The 19,043-nt window shown below is 38.9% G+C and overlaps 1 protein-coding gene and 1 long non-coding RNA gene across 2 annotated transcripts in view; one reads left to right on the top strand and one right to left on the bottom strand.

The window, feature by feature from the left end:
* Window positions 1–5,988, top strand: part of LOC307192078 — a 129,531-nt gene extending 123,543 nt beyond the window's left edge. Inside the window, exon 3 of the long non-coding RNA XR_013829959.1 lies at window positions 5,891–5,988. This is a non-coding gene — a long non-coding RNA (uncharacterized lncRNA). The remainder of the gene's footprint in view (window positions 1–5,890) is intronic.
* The window catches only part of COL28A1 (collagen type XXVIII alpha 1 chain), a gene marked incomplete at both ends in the record, with an annotated part of 159,483 nt that overhangs the window by 103,196 nt on the left and 37,244 nt on the right, over window positions 1–19,043 (bottom strand). The window contains 7 exon segments of the mRNA XM_079932578.1: window positions 537–605; window positions 3,930–3,998; window positions 6,488–6,556; window positions 13,961–14,025; window position 14,028; window positions 15,142–15,182; window positions 15,185–15,200. Coding sequence (XP_079788704.1) covers window positions 537–605; window positions 3,930–3,998; window positions 6,488–6,556; window positions 13,961–14,025; window position 14,028; window positions 15,142–15,182; window positions 15,185–15,200 — 330 coding nt within the window.

Here is a 19,043-nt window from a genome sequence, read left to right as displayed (position 1 = left end):
AGCTATTTGTAAACTCTATCTGTGGTTTGCTTCTGTTCAGGAACAATGCTCCCTCAGTAAAGTGGTTCCCTCTGATTCTGGTCCTTGTTTTAAGTTTAATAGTTTTTTAGATTGCTACGTGGCTGGGGGTGGGAAACACTAATCTACTGGCGTCAGAAGAGAGTGGGATTTCATCATTCACAAAGCTTCAAGGGAAAAAACACACACAAACCAACAGGTAAATAAATTATCACTCCCAAGGGAAACTAAAAATATAAGCTAATGCTCCAAAACTCTTGTCCTGTAAATTAGGCTTTAATGGTAAAAGTCACAACACCAAGAAACATACAATTTATTTTTTAAGTCTTTAGAAGTTCTAAAAACTAAAATCTCATGAAACCATCTTATCCTTCCCTACATGCACTTTTGAATATATATTCCATTGCAATTTCACTATCAAATGTTCTTATAGCAGTTTGCAGTACTGGCCTTCAGTGAACACCAGGTTTAAGCCAGAATGTTCTGTACAAAAGGGAAAGAGAGAAAGCGTCGATTACCTGTTCCCCTTGACTCCCAATTCCGGGGATGCCCATTGGTCCTTGGGGCCCCATAGGTCCCATATCCCACAGTGTAGAAAATAAGTCAGAAGTATAACAACTAACCTCATTATTTCATACTATGCTAATCTTGAATTACGCTGGATTAAAGTCTATCTTTAAACCATAAAGAAGCTCCACATGGAAACTTAGAAAACACTGTTCCTTTTAAATAGTTTGTAGTTCAAATTTGCCAAAATAGTGAATGATGTTTTCACTATTTGGTCTAAATTGGTGACTCTTTGCCCCAGTTTACATTTATTTTTCACACAAGAACCCAGAATTCCTGAATTGTTATTATAATGACACAAACCCTTCTTGCTAGGATCATAACAGAAATATTTAGAAGTATAAAATTCATAGGGTGCAAGAAAATAAGTATTTGAGAGAGAAATTAAAGAAAAATATTTTTTAAATTTCTAAATACCCTTTCCCTCCAAATCTTACTAAAATGCATTTTAAAAATTAAGAAATTATCTAAGGTAAGTGCAGCAAAATTAAAGAACCTCACCTTCTCTTTCCAGGAATAAATTTGGGAAATAAAGTGAGAGTTATCAGTAAGAAGAACAATACCATTCATCCATTCTCTGTGTGTTTCAACAAATATGTGTTGAGTGTTCATTATGTGCCAGGAACTGTTCCAAACACAGGGAAACAGCCGTGACCAAAACAGTCAAAACTCTCTTTCCTCATAGAGCTTTCATTTTTGTAGAGGAAACAGAAGATAATAAACAAGATGGATAGGAGAAATAAATGGTATAGTGAATAATGGTAAGTGCTAAGGAGAAAAATAAGTGGAGGGACGGGGAGACAGCTGCAGTCTTGGAAAAGGTGACCAGGGATGGTGTCACTGATGAGAGGGAATGAGCCAGGTAGAAACTTGGAGGAAAAGCATTCCTGGCAGAGCAAACATCCAGTGCAAGGGTGATGCCTGGCAGATTCCAGAAATAGCAAGGAGGCAATGTGGCTGGAGCTAGTGAGCACGAGGGGAAGTGGTAGAGAATGGAGTCAGGGAAGTGTGGCAGTGGGCTCAGGCAGAACAATCAGTAGGGTGTTTTAGGCCATAGTAAGACCTTTGGCTTTTCGCTGAGGGAGATGAGAAGCCACTAGAGGGTTTTGAGCAGAGGAGTGAAAGATCTGACATTGTCTTGAAAGGCTCACTCTGGAAGCAGTACTGAGAACAAACTGAAGAGATGTCCCTGTGAGAGATGATGGGGGCCTGGACCAGGCTGTTGAGTGAAGGTGGTGGGGAGTGCTCACATCCTAAATAGATTTTGAAAATAGAGCCAACAGGATTTGTTACAGATTGAGAGGACCCTAGGGTGTCTTTGAGGTTTGTGGAAGAATAGACTTGTCATTTATGGACAAGGAGAAGACTGAGATGAAGCAAGGTTGGGGGAGGGTATACCAGGAGCTTAGTTTTGGATATGTTAAGCCTGAGATGCCTAAAATAGACATCCCAATGGAGGTATCAAGTAGGAAAGAGGGGCCTGAGCTGGAGACATAAATTTGGGAACCCTCAGTATATAGATGGCATTTAAAGCCATGACTGGGTGAGTTTACAAGTAGATAGGGAAGAGAGAAGGTTCAAGGACTGAGCCATTTGGAGGCTCCAAGTATTAGAGGTCAGAGAGATGAAGAACAACCAGCAGTAGAGACTGATAAGGTGCAGCCAGAGAGATCAGGCGAAGAGATTTTTTCAAGGAGGTGAAGATCCTAGCAGAGGATGCTACTGATAGGTCAAGTAAGTTGGCAACTGAGAATTGACCACTGGATTAGGCAACATGAATAAATACTCTTATTTTAATGTCAGTTGTATTTAGACTACATCAGGGTTTACAGACTTTTTCTTAAACAGTTGGATAGGAAATATTTTATGCTTTTGGGTCATAATAAGGTCTCTTTCATAACGAATGAATGCTGTTTTGGTAGTACAAAACCAGCCATAGACAATACCCAAATGAACAGGTGTGCCTGTGTTCTAGTAACACTTTATTTACAAAAACAGGCAGGCTGCCCTGTAGTTTGCCAATGCCTGGGCTAAAATAAATATGTTTTTATAAACAAACGCACATCGTTAGGTCCTACTTTATATAATATTAAAAACCTGAACCTGTCATTAAGACATGTCCTGGCATATGCTTCTCAGTGTTTCACTTTGTGTCAATCCCTAGTCTAAATAAATATCACGGATGGAAACATGTGAAGGACTCAAGTTCTACTTCAGAGCTGGGCTATTCTGATTCAGAACTTGATTGCTTATCAGGTGGCAGAGAGTGCACTAAATGCTTTTCATGCTTTATCTCATTTAATCCTCACAACCCTCTGAAAGTAAGCGTCTCCATTTTCCAGATGAGGTTAAGCAACTCCCATTCACACATCTGATCGACGGCAGAAGCAAGATTCAAGTTCACTCCCCCTAACTCCAAACCCAACTCATATCACTCTTCTGCAAATATTCAATAAAATAAGAGAGATCCTCTTTGGGGTATTATTACTTACATTTAATATCTATATTAAAGCTACTTCCTTGTGCTGCAACAATTGTGTGTATTTGAGAGTCCTTATAGAGGTGTTCATCTAGCCTCTTGAATCACAGAATATAAAAGAATAGGAAAGGAAGAAAGGAGAAGGGAAAGGGAAGACAGTATTGATTTGGTAAGGGAATAGCAGATGAAAGTCTTGCAATTTCTATGTGACAATGTTCTGACATTTAATGTGTTTTCTTTGCATGAGCTCCAGATGTAAAACCACGAATGCCATTTCAACAACACCTGGATACGTTAATTTACTAAACTCATAACACAACAGTTCTCTTGTACTCAGTACTCCAAAGGAAGAAAGAGCATCTTACATATTTTTAAGGTACTTTGAAAGTGGAGTTACACCACCAGTGCTGAGCTATTTGAACCAAGAATTGTATGACATCTAAAATTTGTATAATTCACTATTTACCACTGTCTCTACTATTTAAATACAGATGCCCAGAAGAGACAGCTACCAGTAAATAGTAAATAAAAGGAATAAGTAATTCAAGTAGAAATACAACACCCAAGATAATTATCAATGTCAATCCTTATTTTAATATAATATATAATATAATGATATGCTTAGACATTGACATATAAATGACTCCAAACTGATTTGAGGTCTCTGTTTTTTGCACATTTCTTATAACTCTTCCCCTTCTGGCAGCTTTCCCTTTGCACTGGTCTTTAAGGCCTTCATAATTAACTGGATACCTGTGGTGTATGATCATCAGGTTGTACATAGTTCATAAATGTACATACATAAAGAACAATGAAAAAAATAATTGTATTGTCGTCCTTTCTATTATACACCCTTTTGCAGTACCTTGTCCCCTTCGATTGACGGGCCTTCTAATCCTTGTGGGCCAACTGGTGCTTCAGAACCTTTTTCACCCTGAAAGTATATGGAAAGGATATCAATGCACTAATAAAATTCAGGATTTTAAAACAGTTCAAGCATTCAAAGCATCTGAATTCACTGCTAACTATAAATGGGTAATTCTAACTCCAAGATTTGTAAATTGCCGAAGAAAATTAGCATTAACATTCATAAATAGAATCTATCCAAGCATAACGCATGCAGCATCACTAAAGTTGGAAAAGCACTCCATTCCTAATATAATCGGATATATCTGGATATGGGAGATCTGATCAACCACATATTATAACTAACAGAATCAGTCTTCCGTTTCCTCAACATTTCTATAACTGGATCCATTACACAATGAAAATTTGTCTCTCAGTATATGAAATAATATTTGCTAAGATTGAATTATTTATTACATGTTTTATACCAGAATTTATAATCATTTATTGAAAACTTAGTTTTAGAAGAATTCATGGAAAATCTTCTTGGATATGCTTCCAGAGTCACATGACCTATGTGAATAGCTCTGGTTGTAATGTAATATCAATGAAGTCATAACACTGTGCATTTGTATGAAAAACAAACCATATAATCAATCAGAAATAGCACACATTTCATGAACCGAGAGCAGAATCAAAGAACATTTGCAGGAAACCTAGGAAACAGGAAAACACACCTTAATGTCCATCTATATTCATAATTTCTTCACTTAAGCCCTACGTCATTGCAAAGTAGCCCCAAGAAGAATATACAGAAACCTCCGATTTGGTCTTGCTGGTTGGGGAGTGAAGTGTTCTGACTAATGGGTTCTTCTGATTGTTACCACAGAGTATATTTGTGTCCAGTCAACCCTAAAACAACACTGAATATAATGAGTTCTTTCTTTGATGAGTCAGAGTGTGTTATTATGAAGGAGGGTATCATTATTTCATACAGTTGAAACTGTCACTAAGACATGCCCTGAAATAGGCTTCACAGTGTTTCATTTATCCCTTTCTCACTTATTTCTTAGTTTTGAAACCCCACAGATGATAAAGAGAAATAATTCTGGCTATTTGAATTTTCAGGTTGTTTGGGCTACACATAAATCGAAATTTACTATGTGCCAAAGAAAAATTCAAGGAATTATGTATTATAAAACTTTCTGAAATGCGGTGCCAAATTGCTGGCCTCTGCCTTCTCATGATGATACTTTGGTTAGTCAAGAGCATTAGTAATGTCCCCTTCATCTGACATATTATTTCCATTTACTATAACAAATTAAAATTTGTTAGTTAACAAGGGCTTCTTTTAAAATTCAATCCAGCAGTTACAACTTCGTGTGAATTACTTGTTTTAACTAATTGATTTCCCTTTAGTTGAGATTTAGGTTTCTCATAGATAACTGAATATTGATCATGGTGGAAGAGGCTGAAAATGAGAAGCAATTTTAGAGTGTGAGGCCATCCTGAGAAGGTTGGATCTCAGTGACTCGACTGAATGACTGAAGTGGAAGGTCTTAGACACTTAGAAAGCAGCACATGCTTCTCTGGGTAGTGTGTATGCATGCATGTGTCTCTGGGGGAAAGGTTTTAGAAAAGAAGAAAAAAGGACCCCAAAGTTTATCCTTACTTACTCTGAAAGTTTGTTGATGCTGCCCAAAGTGTCTTGGAAAATCATTTCCTAGGTGGCCTGTGGCAAAGGAGCCATATATTATGGGTAAAGAGTCTAGAGCAGGGATCAGCAAAGTACAGACCATTGGCCAAATTCAGCCCACTGCACGTTTCTTGTAGGTACAGCGTTATAGGAACACAGCCAAGTTCATTTATTAATACATTGTTTAGGGCTGCTTTCATGCTGCAGCAGCAGAAGTTAAGTAGTTGCAACAGATATCGTATGGCCCACAAAGCCTAAAATATTTACTGTCTGGTCCTTTACAGAAAAAGTTTGCCAAGCCCTGGTCTAGAGGAACCTGAGCTCCAAGAATTACATATGGGAGGCAGTGGAAACATTTAAATTCTCCATTGCCAGGTAAAAGGTAGGTCTTGCATAACATTTTGCTCCTTCTGGTAATATGGTAACTCCAATTCCCTCCACCCACCCACATTTCTTTTCTTACGTTAATGGAAGTACTATGACAAATTGTTTTATTGGACTGTTTCTTCTGTACGTTTCACAAAACAAAGCTGTGGGTAAAGCTTGGTATAGCCACGTTCAATAACTTAATTTCTGGGCATAAAGATGCTATTTATCACTGTGACTTTAATGACTACAAACTACTTTAAGAGATTTCTCTAATTTCATATGCGGTAATTATATGAAGAAGCAGCCTTTCAGTTACTTATTTATATTTGCAAATGTCACGATAGCTTTATATTAAGGGGAAATTTACATATTACTTCGTTTAATAGGGTGAAGGTGGTCAGGAGAAGATACTTGACCTGGGATAATTGGCTAGGACACATTTTTGTAAATTTGTCATTCATGACCATGCAATACAAAGCATTTTCCCTCAGTGTAGAAGGTGTTGTTGTTACCTTTGGTCCTGGAGGTCCTTCTCCTGGTAAGCCCCTCTCTCCTGGTGCTCCCTCAGGCCCACGGGGACCCTGGTTAGGATACAAGGGGGTGAGGAACAAGAGAAAAGAGAAAAAGAGAGAAAGGGAGAGAATGGGAGGAGGGGGAAGAGAGGAGACGGGAAGATAGAAAATGGTCATATTTCAGTTCGCATGGGCATAGTCCTGTTCATGTGATTAGTGAGAATCCTTCTAGTAAACTCCATACTGATCAGTAGAATCATAGAGTTGTGAAGAATAATATTCTCATTGTATTAAATACTTGTTCCATTTGATTGGCATAAGATGTTCTATTCCGGTGTTCTCAATTGGAGGAAAATGGAAATTAAGTGATGCTTCAGAATAAGGATGAGGAAATCAATCCTATGAGGAAAGGCTAAAAATCTAGGACTGTGTGGCCTGGAGAAAGATGTGGAGTGATTAATCATTTAATTAGGTTATCAGGGGAGCCCTGTGAAGAAATCACTACACAGCTGTTTTAAAGCACTGAATTCTGTTCATATGTTGTTTTAATTTCCATCCTGATAAATTTAGATTCACACTTGAATTCTTTCAGGAACTGGTTGAATCCATTGGAGGTTTATGTGCAAGTAGGAATCGTGATAGAATCATTAAGGAGGAACAGGATTTTCCATCTCAGCGTTTAAAAGTAAGAAGCCCATGTGGCTGTTCCTCAAAAAGGCACTCAGATAGGTGAGGACTTCTCACATAAGGAAAGAAAAACAACACAGTCCCAGGCTTTGAAATGGACTGACAGGAAACATACTCATTGAAAAATAACAGCAAAAGAGTCACTTAAACCTGGAATTTTAAAAGGTTATAAAGTGTTCCCCTCTTTCTTCTTGGCCAGAAGGCAAAAAAAAAAAAAGTAGAAAAGGGACTAACAATAAGAATTGTAGAAGCATGAACTGGAGCTTTTCCTCTAATGGACCTAGAAAGATAATTAGGGCTTTCTTGCCAGGGCAGTAAATCTTTGATGGAACAAGGTCTACTGAGTTGCCCAGAGTCCCAAAGCCAGCTGGCTGCAGACACTCTGAGTGATCTTGGGACTCAGTATATAGTAATCCAGCGTAATTTAGGCGATACTTTCTACTCAAGCCTGGTAGCAGAGCTAGGATACAGCATTATGCTCATCAGTGACTGATCACAGCTACAGATTTGTGAGAGAGAAAGCTAACTGTATCCCATATTTAATTTTTTTTGCCTTTCCCTAATACTGTATATTTAAAAGAGTCTTCTTTAGTATTTGTGCATAGCCAATTTAGTAAAGACTTTAATTGAAGGAAAAAGCTAGCATTTAATTCAATTTGAATTGCTATGCTTGTGGGAAAACTAGCTTTTAACCATCCAAGACCTTAATCAAAGCTCTAATATCCATGACAGCTTACTCTAATGTTAGAGAAATTAACGAGGGGGAAAGTAAACATGAGCATGAAAACTAGATTGCAAACTAAACAGACAAGGCCTAGCTACTATCACACATGATACCAAAAATATTAACAAATTACTCTTTTCCCCACCGATATGACAAATGAAAATAACTCAATTTACATTGAATGCAAAGGAATCTTTTTCCAGTTCATTCAATTTTTTTTTCCCATTCTTTCAACAAATGTTTACCAAAAGCCTGGTAGGTGCGAGTCACTGTGCTAGGGTCTGAAAACAGTAGGCAGCCCTGCTCCCTGTCTCATAAAGTTTACAGTCTTGCATAATAACCAAAAGCAGATTTGGGTGTCATTTGCACTGAGGTTCAAGCCCCCGCTCTGCTACATATTAGCAATGTGATCTTAAGCAAATAATTCAATCTCTCTAAAGTTCAGCATTGTCATCAGAATGGTGGTAACAATAGTACCTACCTCAACCACACGTATTAATTTAAAGATTAGCTCAGAGAGATTTAAAGCTCTTACATATTAAGCACTCAATAAATATCTGCTATCACTAACAAAATTATTTCCCTTGAATCCTGCAATTGCTCAGAATGTCCTTTTATAAAGTTTTTACAAATTAGATAGTCTCAGAGTGAGCGGCTTTATGTTAAGCAATATGGAGAGAGGCATGCAGCAAGAGTAAGCACAGACCCTTCTTTCGTCTCTGCATTTCTAGAATACATTAGCCAAGGTGAAAATGAAAATAATGAAGCCTTTTAGGAGTCATGTGTTCCAGGCTGCTGAGAACAGAGTTAATGCTTGTGAACAATCACTTAGGGGCATTAAAAAAAAGAGTGTAATTACTGGAAACTGTCAGAGTAATATTCTACACCATCAGTATATTCCCAAGTTTTCCAGTTAAACAGTCAAGATGAAAGATGACTGCCAACCAGAGAAGAGAAAGAGAAAGTACTTGGGTTAGATGAACTGTTAATTTATTAAGACAGTACCAACAGATTTTTTTTTCAGATTATTTTTTAAAAGACAAAAATGCTCTGTAAAAAATAGTGTCCTTTTCAAAGGCCATGACATTCTTATTTGACTTCTAATGAACACTTGTAATTTAAAAATATCTAGTGGAAGGAACTAATTATCAGCTAACAGAGTCTGATCAGAAATACTTTATATGAGACATTAACAAGATAAAATATGATGTCCATTATCTGATTATCTTCCTGAATAATCTCAATAGTGTGGGTAATCAATAAAAGTGGTTTCAATATACGTTGCAAGCATACGCTACATATAAATATGCTCAATAATAATATAAATTAGCCTTAATATTAAAACGGTGAAATCTACTTTACTTTTAACTTCAAAATAATTATAGTTTTGTTTCAGGGGGTATTTTTCACAGATAGTGCTCTGAGTATCCTTGCACAAAAAACAAACAGATCACCCTGAGAATCTGAATCAATTTATTATTCATGAATCAGTCATCTGTCAGACCAACACAAAACTAGTGGTAATCATATAATTAAAGAAGGTAGCTGACAGTTCAAAGTTAGGTCATGGAGCTGGAATAGTAATTCAGTCGATCAGATTTATTTATCACTGTTACATAAAAAGTGTAGTTAGTGCTAAACCTGAAACCACTTGAAATGATTCAGGCAAAGAAACAAAGGTTCTCTCAGCAGAACCTTTGTTAGTCCTAAGGTAAGTCTTTATGTTACTTTGAAATAATTAAAAAGCTCTCATTGTTGATCTTTTATTATGACATTTTGGGAGAATATTTTCATGTATTACTTGAGATCCTTCCCATCTTTGTTATGATTTTAGTTCCCAGTTAAATCAAAGACTTCACAGTGTCACTCTAATTTGTGTAATTGTGATTGGATAGCAAGAAAACAAACAAAAATTTCATGTTCTGGCAATATCATGAAAACTCTCTAGCTACAAACAGAAAGGCAAATAATATACATTTTTCTTTAAAATGAAGGCCCCAAAAATCAATAAATAAGGGAAATCACAGGGTTCCAAAACAAAAGGAGCGCTGAACACTAGAGGTAAGCATGTAAGCTGACACTGTAACTGTTCTGGGTAAAAAGTGTGGTTGGGGCTTCCCTGGTGGCGCAGTGGTTGAGAGTCCGCCTGCCGATGCAGGGGACACGGGTTCGTGTCCCGGTCCGGGAGGATCCCACATGCCGCAGAGCGGCTGGGCCCGTGAGCCATGGCCGCTGGACCTGCGCGTCCGGAGCCTGTGCTCCGCAATGGGAGAGGCCACAGCAGGGAGAGGCCCGCGTACCGCAAAAAAAAAAAAAAAGTGTGGTTGTATGGTAGGACAAAGTCTTGTAGTCTAAGAGGGAGAACCAGGAACAAAGACTTTGGCTCATTCGATGGAAAACAAGGAGAAAATTAGAACTAAGATCCCCCCCCATAAAGCTAGGACCTTCAAAGTTATATATCTTCAATGAAAGGGCAGGGTAGAAAAAAGCCATCCCATAAATACAGTGTTATGAATGACAAGAACCTTGTCTACCTTCACTTGGGCTCTAAATGGGCCCGAAAACTCCTAACCTGGTCCTGTGCTATGTATGGGTTTGTAGTTTCAAGTGACACCATGTTGGTGGTCTGGGGACACCTTAATCAAGACAATAGCATCAAGGATGTGCCTGGAGTACATAAGAGATGCAAATGCACACTTCTCTCAAGCATGCTCCACACAGAACACTTGGGTTTTCACAATTAAACCTGGCTGACAATGAGTTCAGATGCGATAGTACAAAACATAAAAGAAAATAATTCTCAGTGAGTAAAAGTGAGCCAATATAATGTAAACTTCCCCAAGGTTGCCAAATAATAGAATAAAATAATAGAGACCAAAAAAGGAAGTATACTTTTTAATCGTCTTAAGAAAAGCATAGAAATATAAGAAGCAAAGAGGACAGTATAGCAAAAACATATTAGTAAAAAAAAAAAAAAAGGCAGATTTTTAAAATTAGCTTTAAGAATTTTTAAAAATACTCATTAAGTTAAAAATACAAGGTATGATTTCAGGACATTTTATAACCAGAAAAAGATAAATTTGTGAATTATGAGTTAGATTTGAGGAAATCACCTTAAAATGCAACTAAACATCTAACAGAATTTCTGAATAAATGGAGAATGGAAAAATAAAATATCTGAAGAGATAACAACTAAGAACTTTCAAAATTGTTGAATTCTCAGATTCATGAAACCCATGAATTTGAAGCACACAAATATATCCATATTTATATGCATCATAGTAGATCTATGGAGACATTCAGTAAGTCCTTCAATGGTGGACAGTAATGGCAAATCCTTACTTGATTAATTGCCTGCCCCCCCCCCAGCAATTATGGCCATCATCATGACCCTCTCTCCATTATGAAAGAGTTCCAGTTAGTCAACATATTGATTCTACCAGTGTGACTGGCCCTTTCCAGAGAAAGATGACATCAGGCTTGCATGTACCTTTTGCAGGTTGGTCACTCAGCAGTGGCAGTATCCATATTAGGTTTGTTAAAAGGAAGTTTATGTTGATCCTGTGTATAACCTCCATCCCAGCCACCCATTAAAACTGAGTGGATGGGGCTTCCCTGGTGGTGCAGTGGTTGAGAGTCCGCCTGCCAATGCAGGGGACGCGGGTTCGTGCCCCAGTCCAGTAGGATCCCACATGCCGCAGAGCGGCTGGGCCCGTGAGCCATGGCCACTGAGCCTGCGCGTCTGGAACCTGTGCTCCGCAACGGGAGAGGCCCTGACAGTGAGAGGCCCACGTACGGCAAAACAAAAAAAAAGAAAAAACTGAGTGGATGGTAGTAGAGCTAGGAAAATCGATTGATTGACATCCTGTCTACTTGTTTATTTAGAGCCTTCTTTAAAATGGATGTGGTTTGGTGAGCATTCACCTAGGACACAAATATCTTCATACTCTGTGTTCATGAAGAGAACAGGAGTCTAATTTCCAGCTAGGCCAGCAAAACATACTCAGTTTTGTTCTTCCTTTGTCTGTTCATATGGGGCTATAGGTGTGGCTTGTGGGAAAAGTAGCAATGGAGTAGATGCCATAGGAGTCTAAGCCAATTACTCATGAAACTATTTGTATCTTCAAGAATAATGATGAACTTCTACGACACATAGCTTAGGTGGCTTGTATAACACCCAGTTCATGATGAATAATTCAACATGGACTTCCCTGGTGGCGCAGTGGTTAAGAATCTGCCTGTCAGTGCAGGGGACACGGGTTCGATCCTTGGTCCCAGAAGGTCCCACATGCCGCGGAGCAACTAAGCCCATGTGCCACAACTACTGAAGCCCGTGAGCTCTAGGGCCCATGTGCCACAACTACTGAGCCCGCGTGCTGCAACTACTGAAGCTCACGTGCCTAGAGCCCATGCTTCGCAACAAGAGAAGCCACTGCAATGAGAAGCCCGCGCACCACAACGAAGAGTAGTCCCCGCTCGCCACAACTACAGAAAGCCAGCATGCAGCAACGAAGACCAAACGCAGCCAAAAAAAAAAACAAATTTGACACGTATGGTCGTGTATTGTCCCATGATTAGCCATGCAGTCTCTCCTAGGATCCAGCAGCAAGGCAGAGCTGTTTATTAAGTTTATTAAGCTAAAAGTAGGCACGTGGAAGAAAAAGAAGAGATCTTATGCTTGCTTCAGAAATCTCAGGTTCTTTTGGACAGTTCATAAAGGCTTTGCAGTGAAACATGAAGCTCACTTTTATTCCCACTTATTCAGAACATTATGAAAAGATTTTTTCATTTCTGTCTAAAACTTCCCAAATTCTCTGCTGTACTCCCTCTATACATGGCAACCTATCTGGGCCTGTATATTTCTAGCTGATGTCATTTCGGTTTTCTAGGTTTCCAGACTCTCCAGTGTAGAACCAGCAGTGTCTGCAGGGAGCTCATAATCTTCTTTCTCAGTGGTTTAGTTTTTGTTTTGTTTTGTTTTGTTTTTTGCGGTATGCAGGCCTCTCACTGTTGTGGCCTCTCCCGTTGTGGAGCACAGGCTCCGGATGCGCAGGCTCAGTGGCCATGGCTCACGGGCCCAGCCGCTCCGTGGCATGTGGGATCTTCCCGGACCAGGGCACGAACCCATGTCCCCTTCATCGGCAGGCGGACTCTCAATCAGTGGTTTAGTTTTAAGAGAACTATCTAGTTAGTGGAAACACAGTAGATAATTAGACCAGTGTATTTTTCCTTTATATGATGTTCTCGTTTTTGAATTAGTGTATCAAGACATTGGTGAAAAGACTAGCCCTCAGATAGTATGGTACCATTTCATTCTCAGACTACAGCAAGGAAGCACATGTTTCTGTTAATATTATATGTGAGGAACTATGCAACGCAAAGCCCAGTTGGGTGACCAACTATTCACAATCGGTTGTTTTTATTTGTATCCCAGCAAGTCAGCTACTGTTCTTTCCTGGGAGAATAATGATTACTTGAAAAGTTAAAAAGCTTCTTATTCCAGAACAGTCATGTTTTATTTATTTCCTCTCCAGCTCTCTTTTGACAGAATTTTTTTTCTTTTCCAACAATAGTAGATTTCAAAGCTACATAAGGTAGAAGCTGCAAATAACACAGGTATTACCTGTCTACCATGATCAATTCTAGCTTTAGAGTATACTCACGGGTTAGGTAATGAGCAAGGTCCTTATTCTCAGTGATTTTCTCATGGTTACAGGAAAGTCAATTACAAAGTATAGACATTAGGTATGAATCTAGCTCTCCTATCTCCTAGGAAATTTTGACATATGAGAACTCCTTTCTTCTAGGACATACTGATTAATCTCACAAAAGATTACAGTAAGAGAGAGCCTGTTGTACATATCCTATAAATATAAACAGATAGATATCCCTATTTCAAGTGTTATGAAAAATAACACTTGGATCTGGTCTTTATATATTTATCGTCTTTTGTTGTTTAAATAGATAAAGATGGCTTAGTTTAACCATTTATTCTAACCCAAAAGAGCACATAAGAACTATATTTGTCCTTTTAATTCCACCTAGAATTTCTTGCTACTCACTGTCTGGCCCAGCTCACCAACACCAATCGGTCCTGGAGGCCCAGTTCTTCCTTCCTGGCCTCTTTCCCCTAGGAGGAAGAAATAATTGAATGAAAGTTTGCTTTTTTAAATGAAAAATACCATAGCACAAAATACTCTGGAGATTTCAACAAAGATAAACAGCAAAATTGTCAAACTTTTCAAACTCTTAAAGATTAAAAAAAAAATCTAGAGGAGGAAAAATGCCTTGAATTTAAGTGAACAAATTACCCCCAAACGTTCCTCATTCCTTCTTGTCTAAATGCAATTTCAGCTTTCAGAAACGATTACATAGCAATTGACAGGTCAGACCGTGTACGACTCTTTTTGGTTACTGAAATGACCAAGTTAACAATGCCCGTGCTGTTCTCTGCCCCCTCGCCACCATCCAGGGATGTGTCCCCCGCCACCGTGCCCTGTTCCATTTCACCTCGCCTTTCAGTTCTGTTTCACATTTCTTCTCCTTCAGAACCCTTCTCCAGTAACTGCCAGTATAAACTCCACCTTCCCTGGAATCTCAATGTGATTGTTGTCTAAATGCATTCCATGGTGACACCTGATTACATTCGAAGTGCACTGTTTTGTATTGCTCTCTGGTTTAGCCCTGCGTCGAAGTCTTATTGTCCCAATGACATAGAACAGCCATTTAAAATAAGCACTTCTGCTCTAGTACATCCTGCATGATGTAGAGCACCCAAGGTTGTTGGGTGTTCTAGTCCTTTCTAGTTCCCTACAAACCTCCCGTCAACATTTACTTATTCAGTGTCATGGTTCTTCTGGTTTTTGCCCCTCTGTGCTTATTTGATGTGAGCAGGTGATAGTTGACATGTTAAGGTGTTTCACTTCCCAGTAATATTTTTGCATGCCAACATTTAAAATCCATGAAAACTCAACAGAACTAGATGTATGTTGGCAAGAGGGTGGGTATTTGGAGACAAGCAACATTTTCATTCCAACCAAATCAAAAAATACATAGAGTATTCTTGTGGTAACTGCCCCTGACCAGGGCATTGCAGTGTCCAAGCATCCAGCCTGTAAGTAACTCATACAGACAGCTTCCTTGTATCTCTGAGGGTAACACTGAGCAGAGTTCAAATCACAGCTCCCCCAGCCCTACAATAAATTCAGTAGTCATCAATGGCCCGAGAGACCAGTATCTTTACCTTAATACCTGGCTGTCCAATACCAGAGGCTCCTGGAGGACCGGGGGACCAGGTTCACCCTAGAGGAAGAAACAGTGATATGTTAGGTCAACTCCATAGTATTTGTTGAGCAGCTCTTAGACATATAGTGATGTGATAGGGGCTTTGAGGGCATCAACAAAACCTAGCACACAGTCTCCACCCTCAAGTATTTATCATCCAGTTGGACAGACAGCACAGACCCAGGATGGACTTAGCCATGACCCAGTATCTAGGGTTCATGAAAATGTCTCCATTTTAATTTTTAATATCAGAATAAAAAATAAACATGATAATAGTGTATATAATAATGAATACAGTCTGGACTACATTTTTCTTTATACCAACTCAGTTGTAAAATATAATTTTAAACATTTTTATGGAGGAAAGTACCTAGAAAGGCAAAAGTTTTTAGGATCCATGAAAGTCATAACGTGGCCCTCACTCATTTGTTCAATACATCTTTATTAAGTGCTTCTGGCAGACACATTTGTTTTCTACCCAGTGATCATCCTCTCCCTTCTTTCTTCCCTGCTGTTAGAACTCTGACCTGTTCAGGTCAGTGGGCAACTATTCTTCGCCCTCAGATGTGTAGGATGAATGATAATCCATCTAAAACAAGGGTAGAATCTTTCCCTTTGCCACTGATTAATCTAGGTTAGTCCTTTGACTCAGTTTTGATAAATGAGATGTGGGGACCTTACTGGATGCAAAGAGAAACTTTTGCCTCTGCTTCTTTGTTCCTACTTGGAGATGTGATAGCTATCTTGTAACCATGAGGCAACAGTCTCTCAGATGAATGCCAACAGTTGAAGAGGATGATGCAGAAAAAATTTAAAAGAGCCTGGCTCCTAGACAGCCTCACTGAGCTCCTGATCCAGTCCTAGACTACCTACCTTCAAACATTCTGTTTACTCAACAAGAAGCGTTCTTATGATTTAAGCCACTATTAGTCGAGATGTTTGTTACTAGAAATCAGAAGCATTTTCAGTTAATATAGTCTATGATGTGGCAGGCCCATCATAGAATTCAGGCATTATAGAACTGAGACCATGGCACTCAAACTCCTGCATTTCACAGGTGAGGAACCTGAGTCCCAGAGGGGTTACCTGGCCTGCACAAACTCACACCTCAGATCACCCACAGGGATATGGGTCTTTAGGTCTCTCAAGCTTCTGGGCCTTTGGCATGTTGATAGAGGAAAGGAGAGTGGCTATTGATCACCATTTCTTTTTTTATAATGCTAATTTTTTCCGTTTATCAAAATAATGTATCTTCACTGTAGAAAATTTGCCATATATTGAAAAGCATACAAAGAAAATTTTACACTATCTATCTATAACAACTGTTAATTTTTGGTGTGTTTCCTTCGGTTTTTTTATTGTTATTTTTTTAGAATTCTATTGAAGTATAGTTGATTGACAATGTTGTGTTAATTTCTGCTGTACCGCAAAGTGACTCAGTTACACATATATATATTCTTTTTCATTATGGTTTATCACAGGATAGTATATAGTGAATATAGTTCCATGTGCTATACAGTAGGACTTTCTTGTTTATCCATTCTGTATATAATAGTTTATAATAGTTTGCATCCGCTAACTCCAAACTCCCAATCCATCCCTCTGCCACCCCCCTCCCCCTTGGCAACCACAAGTCTGTTCTGTACGTCTTTGAGTCTGTATCTGTTTCATAGATATGTTCATTTGTGTCATGTTTTAGATTCCACATATAAGTGATATCATATGGTATTTTTCTTTCTCTTTACATACATGCATGTACCTCTAATTTATGTTAAGAATAATTTCAAAGTATGCTTGTGTTGGAGTTAATGAATACTTGCTATTTAAAATTTCACTAAACTTACAGATTTTTCTCTACTCTTCATCCTTTTATAAGCCAACAGACAGGAAGTGGAGGCAAACCTTCTCCCAGGTTGAGGGGAACAAAGGAATTTTCACTAAGCTAAAGCCTCAGTTCTCCCCAGAGGCTTGTGATTTTGGAGGGGACTCTTAGTAACCAGAGCAAAGTTCTATTGATATGGTAGAGTCATTACTTGAAAGAAGTCTGTTGACGTTAGCCAAATGCAAAGGGGAACAGAAGAGAAAGGAGAAGGGTCATAGTTAAATCACCTCCCTAAAAGATATGTCGAGGCTCAAGATGAATCAAACAGAGAAAACCTGTCTCAAAATCAGTTGATTGTAAGAGTTCATGATGCTTTGGCGTTTCAGTGGATTGAATTGAAAAGTACCTTCTGTTTATCCTTTTGAGTACAAGTCCATCTGGCAGATAAATCAACCTGAATTTTTCCCTTTAAAATTCAAGGTTCTAGTTATCTTTTTTTTTTTTTTTTTTTTGTGGTACGCGGGCCTCTCACTGTTTTGGCCTCTCCCGTATGCGGAGCGCAGGCTCCGCGGCATATGGGATCTTCCCGGACCGGTGCACGAACCCGCGTCCCCTGCATCGGCAGGCGGACTCTCAACCACTGCGCCACCAGGGAAGCCCTATCTTTTAATATAGGTTAAATTTTCTGGAGCAGCCAAGTAATTGCCATTCTTATCTTTTACATGTTCTTGGCCATGGAATTTGTCTCTGTATAATATCAGACAAATATTCTCTCTTTGGGGAGAATATAAAATTTCTCCCCAAATTTGAAGTTGTTTTCTTAATCTCAAGTTTAAGTGCTAGAGAATATTCAGTTTCCTAAAGATTCCAAATTTTAACTTCAAAGAATCTTTCCTTATAACTTCTTGTGCTCTCCATTCAAACTGGAATCTCCTTGTCCGTTACACGGCATAAGGGTGAATGTTTCCATCACTTAGCAAAGGAACACCAAGTACTTGCTATGTGGATGGTAATAAATACAGAGAAGTTTAAAACAAAGGCCCTAAACTCAAAGGGCTAGTTCGAGAGGTAAAACACACCATTAAAATAATGATAATGATAATAATAATAATAATGGTATAAGGTTCTAAGTTCCCTATTCTCTTCACTCCCTGCCCTTTGGTATGTAGTTTGGTTCTGTAATGGATCAGAAGGCTTTTAAATATATTATGTATATGGAGGAGAATTTGAGTGTTTTATAGTGGAAGCTCTGTGTACTTGTCCCTATGTTTGATCTAAAACAAACAAGAGCACAGGTTGGTGAGAAAGTTTCCCAACTCTGGACAAGGCACTGATTCTGCTGTTAACTTGCCAAGAGGATAAAGAACTATATTACCCTTGAGCGCATGAGCTCCCTTTAGCCTTGGTCCCTTACCAACAGCAACTGAGAGACTTCCTAATATTGCTTTTTCAGGGGAATTACAGGGATCTGAGGTTATAGAAGGGCCACTTTCCCTTACCTGAACACAGCCCCATAGCAACATATCTTCACACTTTACCTGCTTAAATTTATTTCCCGGGAGGCTTGCATCTCAACCTAGGACCTGCAGAACAGTATTGGTCCACAATTAATGTCTATCCCTGTCACACTTCCCCTTTCCCTTTCCTACAGAGTTTCCTGAGATGGTAAAGAAAGTGGTTCTGATTATAAAATACCATAGCTGGATAAGACAGAACAGGAAGAAAAGAGTCAGCACTCTACTCCAAATGATTTTCCTGGAATTCACCAAGGGAACATAGCCTTGAAGGACTCCAGGCTTGATTCCTTTTTTGCTATTATTCCTGCCCTAATCCTCACCAACAAACATACCCACAGATTGAATACCCTCAGTACTACTTATTATTTCTCTACTCCACTTTCTTTAAACATCGGGGGATATACAAAGAGGACTGGGTTAAAGTCGATAGCGCCAGAGAAGTCTGTGTCTCATGACCTTTGGATGAGTGTGAATGAAAGTGAACATGAGTTGTAAGCATGTGAGGGGCATCGAGGAGGTTAG

Source organism: Stenella coeruleoalba, assembly GCF_951394435.1.
Source record: "Stenella coeruleoalba genome assembly, chromosome: 9".
Classification (NCBI taxonomy): domain Eukaryota; kingdom Metazoa; phylum Chordata; class Mammalia; order Artiodactyla; family Delphinidae; genus Stenella; species Stenella coeruleoalba.
Note: the sequence above shows the minus strand (reverse complement) of the source record. Positions and strands in the feature narration are given on the sequence as shown.